The sequence below is a fragment of the Chironomus tepperi genome, unplaced genomic scaffold (assembly GCF_022539635.2).
Source record: "Chironomus tepperi strain 1889 unplaced genomic scaffold, CSIRO-AGI_Ctep_v1 contig_89, whole genome shotgun sequence".
NCBI classification, from domain to species: Eukaryota; Metazoa; Arthropoda; class Insecta; order Diptera; family Chironomidae; genus Chironomus; species Chironomus tepperi.
In genome coordinates this window covers 1,380,000-1,396,226 of record NW_027226211.1, presented here as the reverse complement: position 1 = coordinate 1,396,226, position 16,227 = coordinate 1,380,000, and the positions used below count along the sequence as shown (strand labels likewise).

The 16,227-nt window shown below is 34.1% G+C and overlaps 1 protein-coding gene across 5 annotated transcripts in view; it reads right to left on the bottom strand.

Annotated features, from left to right (window-relative positions):
• Positions 1–4,952: 4,952 nt before the first annotated feature.
• Positions 4,953–16,227, bottom strand: part of Eip63F-1 (Ecdysone-induced protein 63F 1) — a 67,296-nt gene continuing 56,021 nt past the window's right edge. For all 5 annotated transcript variants that reach the window (XM_070635373.1, XM_070635375.1, XM_070635372.1 and 2 more), the window contains 4 exons: positions 14,231–14,374; positions 8,919–9,042; positions 7,497–7,645; positions 4,953–6,978 (listed from right to left, as the gene is read on the bottom strand). In XM_070635373.1, coding sequence (XP_070491474.1) covers positions 6,956–6,978; positions 7,497–7,645; positions 8,919–9,042; positions 14,231–14,374 — 440 coding nt within the window. In that variant the 3' untranslated portion in view covers positions 4,953–6,955. The remainder of the gene's footprint in view (positions 6,979–7,496; positions 7,646–8,918; positions 9,043–14,230; positions 14,375–16,227) is intronic.

The window sequence follows — 16,227 nt, the reverse complement described above, 5'->3', positions numbered from 1 at the left end:
GCTGTTGATATTGCTGCAATGTGCATACACAAAAACAAATGAAGAATTGCAGGAGTTGTGCATTCATACAATACGAATTATGAGTGATGCTGTTGTTGTTAAGACACGTCTGCGTAAGATTCACATGAAGGCAATCCGGAATATTCCACCGTTAACAGAACGTTCGAGATGCATGAAGGCAGACCTTTTGGAATGGCTGAAATACAAAAATTATAAAATTGTTGATGGAAAATATTCTAAATTGTTTATTTGAAGGTTTGTTGGGCTAGAGATTGATATTGTGCTCGTCCATCGAGGACTGCATAATAAATCGAGTATTAATTCCTGGTTTGAACTAGCTGAATATCGTGAAATCTGAATGAAATTAAATAAATTCTGTCCAACTTGCTGCTAAAATTGAAAAATTTGACAATTTAAATTAATTATTTTATGGATTATGAACTTACAAGCATGCATAAGCTGTCAAGTCATTAGTATATTTATTTTGTGACACTTAATAATGCTAGAAAATCCTTAAAAAGCTTATTAATTCTTATAACGATAAAACTAAATTCAAATTTAAACTGAAGTTCAAAATTCAAATGAAAGTTCAAAAATGTTCAAAGTTTGATTTTGTGGAAGTAAATAAAACATCAAAATTATTGGAAAAATTGAAAAATTTAAGGATTTTGGACATTCTGGACACGCTAAACGATGTAACTAGATATTAATGATATTAAAGAAGACAGACTTGGCTCAATATTCAAAGAAGGAAGCTAAGTTAACATTTTATTAATAATTTTCATTAAAAAATTCATTTGTTTTTCATTTCAGATAGCTGAATGTGATTAAGAGGAGGAATTTAATTGTGCAGTTCGCCGCTCACTTACTACATATAATCATCACTTTGAATTTCACTTTCATAGTCATTAAGGCGAGGGAAATTATTTGGTCTCATTCCAAAATCTTGTATTTGTCCTTGTTGTGCATTTCCGTACCAATTTTGGTACTGATTTCCTTGAGTGTTTCCGTACCAATTTTGGTGCTGATTTCCTTGAGTGTTTCCGTACCAATTTTGGTGCTGATTTCCTTGAGTGTTTCCGTGCCAATTTTGGGACTGATCTCCTTGAGACTGTCCGTACCAATTCTGTAACTGATCTCCTTGAGCGTTTCCATGCCAATTTTGGAACTGATCTCCTTGAATGTTTCCGTATCCATGTTGTAATTGACCATGTTGTAAATTTCCTAGCCAGTTTTGGATCTGATTATTTTGCATATCTAAAATGTTCGATCCTGGGATTTGATCGGTATTATCTAAATCTGGCAACATTATAATCGGCATCTGCCTATGTATTGGAATATGTTCAAGATTTTCTGAAGTTCCAAAACCATTCAAATTTGATGGCAATTTCTCAATTGGCGGTGGTTGCTGTACAAATGGATTCACATTTTCATAGTTATTTTCAAATGGAAGATTATAAAGTATAACTGGTTGTTGTTCAATTTCTGGATTAAATGGACCAACTTGATTATCCATGTAGGGAGTATGAGTGTATCGATTATGCTTATGCATTTGACGTAATTGATGCAAATAGTCAATTTGTCCATTGATTTGATCAAGCTGTGACATACGTGGAAATTCTTTAACAACATAGGGTTTGACTACAGGAACTGTATAAACAACCTTCACAAACCGTTCAAGCGGAACATCAGATTCATATTTAACTCTTCTCAAGAATCTCCTTAAGTGATCATTTTGTTGATTGTGTTCATCATTTTGAGTGTATGGATTTAAGAAAACATATCTTCGTACATGTTCAGTTTGTCTGAACTGTACCGGAATACTTCGTACATGTTCACTTTGTACCGGAATACTTCGTACATGTTCAGCTTCCATCGGAATACTTCGTACATGTTCAGTTTGTATCGGAATACTTCGTAAAAATTCAGTTTGTACTGGAATACTTCGTACATGTTCAGTTTGTACTGGAATACTTCGTAAATGTTCAGGTTGTACCGGAATACTTCGTAAATGTTCAGGTTGTACCGGAATACTTCGTACAAATTCAGTTTGTACCGGAATACTTCGTACATGTTCACTTTGTACCGGAATACTTCGTACAAATTCATTGTCAAGTTGGAAATTTATTTCTGGATCATTGTGGAGTTGAAGCAACCTTTGCAACATGCTCAGTCCTTGAAGACTGGTATATTCACGTTGTCTCTGAAAGTTTGTATAGTTTAATGATTATGTGAGAATTTAAGTGATTCTATTGATAAGGAATTCTTACTCGATTGACATGTAATCTCTCATTTGCTTTTAGTGCTGTTAGGAATCAAATAAATTAGTCAAATGGCACAGAAACGTAGAAATGGTCGAAAATCCGAACCCAGGTCTACATGACTATAGCCTTTAGATCAGATGAACTAGCCTTTAGACCAGATACGATGAAATCTGGTCTCAAGTTAGAGTCAAATCGGTCTGGGATCAGATTTCTGAGTATTTCTACGTCTTGTGCGTTCTAGATTAGTGGTTATTGCTATTGCTATAGTTAAAATAGAAGGGAATCTGAACAATTTACTTACGTGTCAAAGTAGCTGGTCTCAAACTCGCAGAATCAACATAAAGTGGACCTTCTATAGCAAACAATTGCCTTGTTGATGGATCTAATGGATCAAAATGTCTCGGCAACGCCGTTGAAGCTGTAATTAGAATTTTAATTATTTCAAAAATTTGTAAAATTTCTTTAAAAAAAAATCCAAATTTTACCATTCCATAATGCAAAAACTAATAGCACTATCAGTAACTTCATTGTTTTCTATAAGCTAGCTGACTGAACTGAAAAGTAAATAATAAAAAATATCGAATTTATAGTGACTTTTCTTAATTCGATTGAAATGCGTGAGTCAGGTACAAGTAATTTATAAAACAATTAATCAAATGATTAGTGTCGGTTCTTTCGGACATAAGTTTTGCTTGTACATAATCTGATTATTTGCCGTAAGAGAAAACTTAGTTTCCCGAATAGCATAAATCGATCAATCAATGCAAAATCCGATCCTAAACTGACGTGACTCTGAATTATGGCTGTACTCGATTATCCGACGTGTGCCCTTTGGTTCTAATTCAGATACGAAGCTGATTCAGGAGATCAGAATTTGTCATGAAATAGATTTTAGTGAGTTCACCTCATCAAAGGTGGAATTGAGGAAACTGAAGATTGACTCCGAAGAAGACCAAATCTCAAGTGTTCTCCTTCTCGTGGTGTTCCCTGTTACCAATAAATGCATCTCTGCTGTCGTCCGAGCTCTGTGCCGGGATATGTACTTGAAAAGATAGGTTAAATATGTAACATGTAAGTCGGATCACTCTGTATGATCAAAATGTTCTGGTGTACGTAAATCTGATAAATTCACTGTCACTTGCTATATATCTTAACCAGAGTTTCAAAACAGGCAACTGTGACAGGCAAAACCGTACAAATTCTTGATAATTTCTATGGTTTTTCTTACAAAACCAAGAAATTGTACGGTTCTTGCCTGTCACAGGTGCCTGTTTTGCAACTCTGTTCTTGACAACCCTGCCTGAAAGGTGGCAACTTCACAATGTTAAGGTTTGACACTTGCCATCTCCGAATCCAACATGTACAAAGAAAGCAACAGAATACAAACCAGACTGGACTAACAAATACCATCCAACGCATACGACAATTGAGTATCTGATCAAAGATCTCAAAGCACATGAACTGCAATCATGAACATACTCAATAAAAGTTCCAATTTAAAAAAAATCAACAAAATTTCATAATTTCTAATAAATCTTCAATTTATTCACAATTTAACACAACATTCAAGTATAAACTTGCTGAATATTTCCCTGCAAGTTCATATTTCCATATCCATATTGATATATATCTTTCTGCGTATTTAAATTTCCATTATTAATGTAGCCTGACCTCCTTATGGGACTTAATTGATTTGGAACATTAGGTTGATGCGGTTTTAGGGGATAACGACGGACTGGATTAACGAAATTTTGTTGATATTGTGGATATAACATCGTAGATAAAGCTGAAATATTCAATTTATAAAATGATTATGCAAGACATGACAAAAAAGCTGCATTTGCTATCGCTAAGTTTACGTCCACAAATGCAGCTTTTTTGGCAACAATTGATTTACCGAGCTCCAAGCATATGAAAATTGAAAACACAAAAAGTTTAAAGCCATGCATTTCAATCTACGTTGCCGACTGAAAAATAACTGAAATTAAATTGGAACTAACAAGTTTTTTGTGTACTTGAAATTTCATGGCTGTCGTGTAACTTGTAGGAACCCGAGTGATAAGAACAAAAGGAGGCTTTGGTACGACGCATTTAAGTTGCAGTCATAGCTACATTTATTATGTGATGTGGAATGGATTTTGAGATAAAAATTAAGTTGTGAATCAGAATGACACTTGGTATCGGAATTTAACACGTGAAAGCCAGCGATAGAGCCAGCTTCAGGTGACGCCTGCGGGGGGTCATGGGTCACAACCTCCATGACCTCATTCAGTCCAAGCCTCTGATATGAACGGAACGGATACACATTAGACTAGGTAAACGACATCACGGAATCTAAGGTCCGTGTCGTTTCAATTTGAATCAAGTACGGAGCACATGTGCCACTCGGGAACAATCAAACTCAATATTTGGAAGTAATTCCAATTAAACCTCCTTCAAAACTTCACATGTCAAGGTGTTATGTAAAAACTTTTACTAATTTTGAAGCTTAAATGCAGTTAAACTTGTAAATTTGATAACAGAAGCAGACATGAGTGCTAATTTAAAGGTATATTAAGTAAACAGCAAACTTGATGCTCTGAAATTATTCATAAATAATTAAGATTCATAATTTGAATAACACAGACTCAGGCAATATGCTGGAAAAATTTTCGTTAAAAATTTACCAAAAAGAAAAACACAAAAAAAAGTTTTTTTTTTGTTCTTCGGTGTTCTTTGTATCATTATTCAGTTTTATTCTGAATTTTATGCTTTCTTTGTTTCTCATTCTTCAAATTCCAATTTCAAATAACATTCCAAAAAGTTTCTTTGGTTTTGTTTTGTTTGCGGTATGTGATACAACATTATAATTTATGAAATATTAATTAATTTTTGTATAATTTACACAACAAGCGTAACAATAGTTTTTAAAGGGATTGTTTACTAATGATGTCTATCAATTAATAGATTGTAATTAGAATGACAAACCAAACGTCGTATAAAAAGACCTAAAATAGCCAGAAAAAAGAAAAGAGTGGTTCTTGATCCCACTACAATCTGTAGTTCTACTGAGTCTGACTCAACCGTTTTTTATAGTTTCAAGCCTGCACACAGACATAATGTACAATTTCTACTGTGAAACTACCTGTGACAGGCAAAAATCGTACACATTATTGATAAAAACCGTATAAATTATTGAGTTACAAAACCTGTCATGATGCCTGTGTCTGTAACTCTTGTATTGCACTTGGAATTATAAATTGGAACTTGGTAAGGTATTGCCTGCTTCAAACCCTAACTTAAGAAGGCTACTGATCACAATTCATATGAATCGTCAGTGAAATAAGCCTGAGTGGTACGACTATATGTCTAGCTAGCGCTCTAGCGGAGAGGAGGGGGGAGAGACAGTCTGTAGTCCTTGATAGACATCACTAGCAAATGTTCCCCCTTTTATTATTCAAATATAATTCTAAATCTCTTTTATATACTCGAATTAATATTTAAATTGCACTCTTCTTATTCTCATCTGATTTAGTGTATTAAAAATAAAGTCATTCTTTTAACAAAAAAGCATTCCTTACTGAATTAAATCCAATATCGTGTTTAAATTGATATTTTTTCTCTCTTTATTTGTTGACTTTTAATCTAAAACTTTTTAGAAAAGATTTTGTATTTTCCCATTCAATCCAATTAAATATTAATAAATATTTTATTCCAAGTAAGACTCGTGCACGCTGTGATTGCTTTTGTGTATATTTGATAGACTGACTCTAGAGGATTTTGACGTGTGCTGGATTTTCCAATAATTTCGATGAAAAAAATAAATTTAACCTTTTTTGAACTCGTGTTATTTTCAGTTAAGGCTTGTAACTATGTGTTTAATAGGAAATATGATATACGGCAGTTGTGGGCAACCTGTGTGCCGCGGTGCCTTCAAAAAAAAAAATTGAAAATTTTATGAATCGTATAAAATGTGCGATTTTAGTCAAGACTAACCACCAAGGTGTGCCGCGACACATAGGTTGTCCACCACTGAACATAAAGTCACGATTATTTTAGAATGCTGTAAATAGAAAAATATTGTTGACCATCGACAAAAGGATACTGAACTTTAGGTATGTCTATTCTAATCTATTTTAAGATTCACATCAGTGAATAAAAATAGAAATTTTTCTTGACATTTTGTGCTGGAATTGGATGTGATTTTGCAATTTTAATCATTTTTAAATAGGAAAAATTGTGAATTTTTACAATTTTTTTAAGATATTGTCTATTTTAAATTAGTTATTCAAATTAATCCAATTATAGTCTCAAAATACAACCGATTATGAGTAGAATATTAATATTCATCACATCCAGCAGTGCATAAGTCTTACAAAATGAATACAGCTTTTTTGTTCAAAAATATACAATCTATGACTACTCTTTATTTGTATATAGTGTAAATTACATTCTAATGAATTAACAATCTTCAATGAATAAACTCAATAACATTGAGATATTTGAGGAAGAATTGAAGTACATAAAAAAAATTCATAAATAAGCCAAAAAAATAAAATAAAATTAACAAATTAAAATTCATCATAAAACATTTAAAAAAAGGGTTCTTTTTTTCACATCATAAATTTGCGTATTTTTTGATTTTTTTGAGTTTCTTCTTTGGTGTTTAATATAATTAAGGACATGAATTAAAATTCCATTCTTACTACAATTTACAACAATAATCTTGCAAATTCTGAAATGAGAAGGAAAATGGAGAAATTCAGTTAATAAATTGAAGGCTTTTAAAGTTAAAAATTTAAAAAGGGGACGTTCACATGTTACGTAACACGATAATATCTTTTTGTCACCAAACCCCTCTCAGGGATGTTCGGGAGGCTGTCGATCTGACTCGGTAGATGACCAAACTTCAAGTTTCAACTTCCCGTGGTACTTCCTTAGTGTTGAAGCTGGGCAAGAAACACAAGCTTGCTATACCGCCCTTTTCTGAAATCCACAAGGCAAAAGGCGTCCTGGTGCTACAAAAGCCACATGGCGTAGGACGGTAATCGATGAAGGCCCAGTCAAAACTGAGAATTTGTTCAAGCTTTGTGATTCGGCCAGCAATAGAGTCCGATGGAAGGATCTTTGGACCGGATCAACAATTACGCCCCAATCCAAACTAACCCGAACTACCCCCTTCATATCATCACGCAACAAGTGAACAATCCCCTAATAAAATGCAACATAATCAAGTTCCTTATGTATACTAACCTTCATAATTAATTCTACCATCCTTGTCAAGATCTGCAAGTGCAAGCATATCATTTAATTGTGAATCGGTAACAGTTTCGCCAATCATTTGCATAGCTCGCTGCAGCTCATCACGTGTTATGTACCCATTATTGTCTCTATCGAAAACTCTGTGAATGAAAATTGGAAGAAAAAAATGTTTTATTGTGATTTGTTAATGAAAGAGATTGAGGAGAATTGAGTTGGGTTCATAGGAATCAGTGGTGGACAACCTATGGCACAGTTCGGTGATAAGCCTCGATCGAAACCACATTCGGCGTGCGGTTCATGACATTTCCAGATTGCCCACAACTAATACAAACTCCAAGTCAACTTCCAGCTTTGCTTATTATTATTATTAGCAGTTATGCAAGACCTTTAAGTAATTGTTTGAATATTACGTAGCTCTCAAAATAGAATATATATTAATTTAAAGTCTGATTACGACTGCAAACTTTGTTACAATACGAAAATGTCATATTGTTGTAAATCTACATGAACATTTTTTAAAATTGCCATAATAATGTTACATAAATCAAATTTTCATGATAATAAATTCATGTAAATAGAAATATGAAATGCTTCATAACAGCTTGCTTTCCTGGAATAGATATTATTTTCTTTTAAATAGCAAATGTATGTATTTTTAATAGAAACATACATAATTATTATTATTATTATGTGATTTAACATTTGGGTTGTAGAGAGAGTTCTTCTCGTTACTGTAAAGGGGTTGTTTAGTTATTGCGGTACCAAATAACAGGTTCCGCTTTTTTCTGCCCTGAACGCAATAAGTGAACGGCCCTAAATAATTTGAGCATTAGCGTAGCCAAAGAATTGGCAAGGAATGGATGAGGGTTGAATAATTCAACAAATTGAAGACTCTTGTCATAATAAGTCAGTAAAGGGCAACCTTTTATATTTTGTGTCACACCTTGATGATAAGTCTCATATGGTTCACACTAGCGAGCTGTGGCACACAGCAAAGGTTACCCAACACTGGAATACGTTAACGAGAGTCACGGGAATTGAACTTAAAGTCAACCTCCGTCTAGGAATCGAACCCACGTCCTCACAAAAGAGAGCTACAGATTCCCTGTTGAGTTGTCAATAAACTTGATCAAAAATGGCTAATCATTACTCATTTGATGCTTTTTCAACTCAGAATTCTCAAAAAAAATTTAAAATCCTAAAAATTCTTAAAAATTAAAACATCGCAAAACAAGCTTTCTTTCAATTGCCACCTGTTTTCATCAGTAAATTCCCCAATATTATCGTACACGATTCTTAAAATATTACGTGTCCAATTTCCACTTTTTAGATAACAAGCTCTTATCAGAGTATTAAAATATTTGAGTAATTTATTAACGGCGTAATTCTCAAAATTTATATCAAGAAAGTTACCTAAAAGCAGCCACTAGGTCTTGCGTGAGATCATCATCTTCAGCTGTTGCTCCTGGACTCTCTCTCAGTGCTTGTATTCGACTAATCCATTGAAGGAATTCTGTTTCATCTATTAATCCATTACCTTAAAATAAAGGAATAAGAAGAATAATTAAAAATTATTTGAAATTTTTTGTGCGATTTTTTGATGTGAAAATTCAAAGGTTTTTCGTCAAGTTTCAAAACTCAACAAATATGCAAAGACTTTCAAAACAAAAATTCCTTTTCATCCGTAAACATGAATATGTGTGTGTGTGTATGGTGAGGCTTTTCATACCCGCATCTAATAAAAATCAAAAGCAAAGTGAATCCTTTGAAGTTTCTCGCATAAAACATTAAGAAATGAGAGAAAATTTCACAAAAAAGGAAGGTTTAACCTCGCAAATTTTATCCATTAAGCATTAATATTGAAGGTTCTCGAGACCGAGACTATGACAACTTCAATGACAAGATCGAGACTTCGTAGAATTTAGTCTCTGTCTCGTTTCCGGTCTTCGTTTCGGTTTCGGTTTCGAACTTGGTTTCTGGTTCGAGTTCGGTTTCGGCTTTGACTTAGGCTTCGGTTTCGGTCTCGTATTCGACTTAAATTTCGGCTTCGGTTTTAGTTTCGGTTTCGGCTTTGACTTCGGTTTCGGTTTCGGTTGTGGCTTTAACTTCGGCTTCGGTTTTAGTTTCGGTTTCGGCTTTGACTTCGGTTTCGGTTTCGGTTGTGGCTTTAACTTCGGCTTCGGTTTGAGTTTCGGTTTCGGCTTTGACTTCGGCTTCGGTTTCGGTCTCGGCTTAAACTTCGGCTTGGGTTTTAGATTCGGTTTCGATTCCGGCATTGACTTCGGTTTCGGTCTTGGCTTCGTTTTTAGCTTCAACCTTAGCCTCATCTTCAGTCTCGATCTCAAAAATCCATCAAAACCGAAATTTCGGAACACCCTAATTAGCATGAGTCACAATATGAACCTTATATACAAGGGATAATTTACAGCCATAAACATTATCATTTTACATGGGTTATTAATGACTTTTATGTCATCCATCAATCGAACGAAACCACCTCAAGGTAAATATTTGGTCTATTATCGCTTGCGGTTTTCAGTGAATGAATGAATGGAATTAACGACCATGCGATAAAGCAAGCATAAAGATAGGGAATTATAGCAGTTTGAAGCAAAAATACGTTCTTAGAACTTTAAGTTTCTTATCGACTTTTAAAGTTTTTTAAAGCCATTCAATAACAATGTACTTGAAATTTTTTTTTTATTAATCTACTTTCCGAAATTTATTGGATTTCTTTTCCTATTCCTAATCGCTTTCGATTTCCTTTCATAAATAAGCATGTGATATGATAACTGATGAGGGTTTGTGCTGTTTTGAGTGCTGATTATTTGGATGTTTTATACACACTTTAATCTTTGTTGAGGCTTAATGACTTAAGATTTTTGACTGTATTGCAAAAAAATGAAGACATTCCTCACTTTCTCAACAACTTGATCCGAATTGGAATCGAACCCGCGTTTGAACCGGATCCAATGACTTTAGGTCGTATGGTTTAACCACTGAGCAACCGGGGTTGCAACCCGTAATTTAAAATGGTTGGCAAATGCTAATTTGAACTATGAATCGTCCAAATTAGATGGCATGCAGCTATGGACAAACTATATGGTACAGCCGTACACTACATGCCTGTCCATCTAAAATGCTGGAAATACAAGTCTACGACTCACGACCGAGCCCTAATTTGACCTATTATTCTGTTCTGAAGGCTTCTAGGCAGTGTATAGACCTTTACCCTTGATGTAGCTTTACTTGAAATCTCCAACAAGCTCTTCTCAATCACCTCCTTAACTCTTAAATACCTTCATTTATCTTGAACAATTCAAGACTCTTCCATAAAAGAAATCTTAAACTAAATAGTCATTCCTTAAAAGCTATTCATCAAAGAATAAATCACACAAAGTAAAAGGGAATAAAGAATGGAAATCCTATGCACTGTTATTGCCTACAGAAAATGATTATTTCCTTTACAACATCGACATTGGCCTTTGAAGTTCTCGCCTTTTTTCCTTTTAATGCATAAAATTTTAATGACATTTTGCTATTTAAAAGGAAAAATTTTACACCAAACAATATTCACAATGAAAGGTTTCAGTCAGAAGAAGGTGGAAATATGGGGGTCGTTCATAAGTTGGGGAATGGAGGAAATCTTGGATTTGGATTCTATTATTTGCCTTTCATAGGGAATGCAGTAGTAAGAGGGATAAAGAAGATGTATAATTTATACATGACACTTTGTCATATAGTCAAATATCTCCTGATAGCTCAGTGGTAAAAGAGCTCAAGGACGTCCAAAGAACTCTTGGAAGGAACCTGTCGATACAGATAGTATTGCACTTGGTTTCGGAAATTGGCAAGTGGAAGCCAGCGATAGAGCCAATTACTGGGGACTCCTGTGGGAGGTCATGGATCACAACTGATTCTGTACGACCAGCGAAGTAAGTCTGTAAGCTCAGTGGCAGGAACATGCAACCAGAAATCGTTGGATGTGGGTTCAAGTTCCACTCGGGATCCGTTGTTTGGAATTATAGTTTTCGTGTCAGATCAACAGCTAATAATGGAATTCCACCTTTCTTTTCAAGAGACACAACATAGTTTGTCGTCATCCCGACTGAGATACGTCTTGACGATAACAAAGATTCATAATGACGTCTAAACGATGACAAATGAGCATCATCATATGACGTCATGATGAATGCATCTAGAAGGTCATTGTCATCGTCATTTGTCTTGGGTGAATTGACGACATAATGACGTAAAGGAGTTGATAAGAGTTCTCGTGACTGAGATCGAAACGACCCAGTCTCAATTTTGAGATTTGTTGATTCCGAAACTTTAGAGGTGATCCTAGTATAGCCAAGACTGCTTTTAATTCATTTTGACAGCTAAACTAACTAATATTGCACTTAGAATCTGGAAATAGCACAAGATATCCTTCGATAGAGCTTTCCTCAGACTAGAGATCTATCGGAGGTCATGGATCACAGCTAAGCATTACGTAACTTCCCAACAATCCCCGAAAGAACTAGAAAATATGAAAATGTGAAAATTTCATTTCATTTTCTTTGAATTCTTTCTCGTTGTTTTTATGTGAATTTATGATCTATGCTGTTTTCTACCCCACGTAAGTGCACTACAAATACCAAGTCATAAAATATTATTTCCATATTGCATAAAAGAACTCCAAAGAAAATAAATCTGAAATGGAAATAAAAAAAAGTCTGTTTGCGAAGAGGTCAAGGTAGCTGAAAAAGCAGAAACTTTTGAGATGCTTTGCGTTGTTGTCATGACGAAAAATTCAGTACTGAATGTGTTCCTTGTAATATCAATGAACTGTCATTGACAAAACTTTTTCATATTTATTTTATTTGCAACCATTAAAAGGAAATTGTATGTAATATAAGAAACGGAATTGATTTACAGTTTACCTTTATTTATGCACAATATGTTGACATGTATTGACAATAGATGGAAATTCTCGTTTTTGTGTTGAGCACAATAAGCTATGAAGTCAATCTTTTTGAAATTGATATTTGATTTATTTTTCTTGGAAGTGAATTTAATCTTGCTGGAACTGCTTCAACATTTAAGGTAAAATGAACAAAATTTTGGGTTTTCACTTTGTAAATAATCTGAGATGACATAATTTGGGTTTGTAGAGATTTTGGAGATTTTGTAGACTTTTTTCAAATTTGAGAAAACCGTTAAAAATGTAATTATGCTTTTGAGGAATTTTAAACAGTAATTGTAACTAAGTTTACTGGGTTTTGGGACTTGGTAGATGCCAACTAATGACAAATTCAGCTTAAGACACCACACCCTTACGTCACTCAATTTTAAAAACCTCATTTTATAACAAAACACCACAAAAAACTTTAAAACAATTTTCACATCAAAGTTTATGATAAAATATTCAAAAAGAGCACTCGACTCCATTAATTAGAGCACTTTAAATTACTTTTTTTGATTGCTATTTAAATGAGATTAAACTTTGTGAATATTTCCAGTGAGAGACGCGCTTTAAAACTATTTAAAATATTCATTATAATGCTCATCTAAATCCATAACAACGTTTTAATTATTAAAATGTATATACCATGATTATCATGAACTATAAAAAGCTCGATGCACTTTGTGATGTTGTGGAGCATTGTGTGAATCTGTGGCATATCGACCAATACTCTGACGAGTGGACAAAAATATTTTATAACTAGTTTATGGCAAGTTAATGTCTAAATTATGACTAGTTCTAACATATTTTTGATCACTTAGTGGATTTAGTTTAGTGCTGTCCTAACTTTGTAAAATGTCATGAATCACATGTCGGATTCGGTTTCGGTTATGGCTTACCACCAAAGTGTGTACCATGGCTGCAAGATATTTTTGTAGAACAAAATTGTTCTACATAATGGATTGAGCAGATCGATCACTGATGAGAATCGAACCCAAGTACTGACAAAGATGAGTGACCCAGCTTGTTTCCTAATCACTCGTCTACAGAGGCCTTACTCTAGCACTGACAGGTTTGCATATATATGATTCGATATCCTAGATTACTGTCTGCCTCTAGACTCTACAGCACTTTAAATCCTTTCAATAAACTGAATTTTCAACGAACGACAAGGTGAAAATTTGTTCAAAATTGCCATACATACAGTACTCATTGAGATAAGTGCATTTTCTATGACTCACAGCAAGGGGGATATTTGCAAAAATTTTGAAGGGTAAGCAGAGGAGGGAAGGGAGTGGTTGCATGGAACGCGAAGATTTTGGGGACTTTTGGGAATTTTGTCTCCAAAATCCCAAGCAAAATGAAGGATATTTTCAAAAAATACGGAGTGGGTTGAAGGGAGTAGGGATGAAGGGAGGAGGGGCAAAGGAAGGAGAGTCGAATGGAAGAAGGGAAAAGTGTCACCCCTCCTCCTTCCCCCTTAATACTTCCCTGCTCACTAGATTTAATATTTGAGATATCAATTGCACTTATTTCATTTTCAAAGCTTCTCATACACATTTATGCAACATTTATGATATAATGACTGATTGAATTTCACTCCACACACAGACACACACATGTATGTATGTAGACGGATGGATGGAAAAAGAAATTGGAAACGTGATAGATTCATATCTAAAATGACTTTTTTTTTTAGTAATCATCTCATATGGTTTTCAGTTACAGACATAATATGAAGCACGTTTTTTTTATGGAAATTATCTGTCAGACTTACCAGTTTTACTTGCTTCCTTCATGAGTGCATCAATCAACTCATCGCTCACGTGAATTCCTAAATTATTTAACATAAATTGTAGTTCTGTTGGTGTCACCATACCATCTTGATCTCGGTCTAATAAGTCAAAAGCTGTACGTAAATCTGAAATGATATTGATGATGTTGGAATTAGTAATCACGTGTCAATATTATAATCGATTCTATTGTTTACAACTTTGTTGATTTGTTGACTTCAAATCCATACATTGTAATGCAGAACTGTATCAACAATCTTGCATCAACAATCAGTTCCAATATCAAAGGCATTTCTATAGAATATTGGCAAATATCCTTAAGACAAAGAAGCTTTTTGTCTGTAAGGAAATGTGAAGTTGAATCGATTTGTATGTCAATGAGCTTTATTGATAAAACTTTGATGTCTGCAATTTGTTGTTTTGTATTTTGCAGTAAATGTCAAGTAGGAAGTGAATAGAATTGCAACATGTTTATTGTTTGTTTGTTAAGCAAGTTCTTATCTTGCTCTTAGCTAGATAGGAAGTATTTTGATTTCCCGAATATCACATTGTGCTCATAAGGACACTAATACGTTGCCATATTGACGGTAAGACTTGAATAGGCCCTGACTAAGTGAGCTGCTTGAGATGGATATAATCCTATCACAAACCGTTCTAAAATCTCCAATAAAATCTTCAATTCTAAAATCCGTAACCAGGTCGGCTGAATTTGAACCAAAACCGGTACCATGACAGAGTCATGTGAGCCTGAGGTCGGGTTTTGGATAGATTAACGGATATGGGTTGTTCCGGATGGCACACGGTCTAAAAATTTCCAAAAATCCGGCTTCATGTCGACTTGACTAATGTCTGAAGCCGAATTTCATTGAATTAGGGCTGAAGGCAAAGTGACGCTGACCTTGAGCTGTATTTCCAGCAATTTTTGACATTTTGAACCTTAATATTTAAATTCTTATTTCATCACTCACTGAAATTTCGTCATTTTATTCAATTTTCTTCAAATTTAATAATTCAAAACGAAAACCATATGCTTCCATCAAAATGCAATGAATTGTAAAATAATGTGAGATTTTCCAGCTCATTGAGCTTATTAGTGTTGAGGAGAGAATCTTGAATATTCTTCAAACAGCTTTATTTTTATCGAGATATTTCCAGTTATTTCATTATGTATCAAGATATTCCTTAGTAAACATTATAATATGATGATCAAGATTCAAGCATTGCGTAGGATGTATTGTGAATCATATCAAGTCATGTTAAGATGTATATCATAGGCTAGGAACAAAAGGATTTAAAGAGTTTTCTAGATTTTGGACAAATTTTGGAATTTTTTGCAATTTTTTTCTGAAAAAGCTTCTGATTTACGCTTTTCGGGATGTATCAAGCAACAAATAATCCTCGATTACATATTCAGATTACACCATTCACAACAATTCAAGGTCTCGACCTTATAAAGTATTAACTTGACTTCAATTGCATCATTTCATGCTCTTAACCTTCCTATGAAACTGATTCCATTCCTCAAAAAATCTCATTTAATCCAATAAAGCCAATTAAATTTACAGAAAATATCGGAGATGGATACTTCATATCTACATCGTTAAACATTTGTTGGATAATCCTTTTTGGAGTTTGTACGTCATTGACGTCCATAGAAGTCAGTACGTCCATTGATGAAACTTATAGCTATAACAAACAAATTGAATATCATCAATGGACGGACCTTTTTTGAAATTGAAGAATCAATAATTCAAGTGAACCATACTAAAGGTTACGTGAGCGTTTCATGAATGAAATTCTTATGCTGCTTATTTTGTTTTTTTCGTGTTTGTTGCTGTGTTTTATACATAATGTTAGAAATAAAAAGTTTCATTGACTAGCGAGACAGCTAGACTACTTTGGAATTGTTTGTGTGTTGGAAGTAAGGACTTTAAGTTTTCTGGGAACTGTAAAGTCTATGCGGAAAGCATGCGATTACATC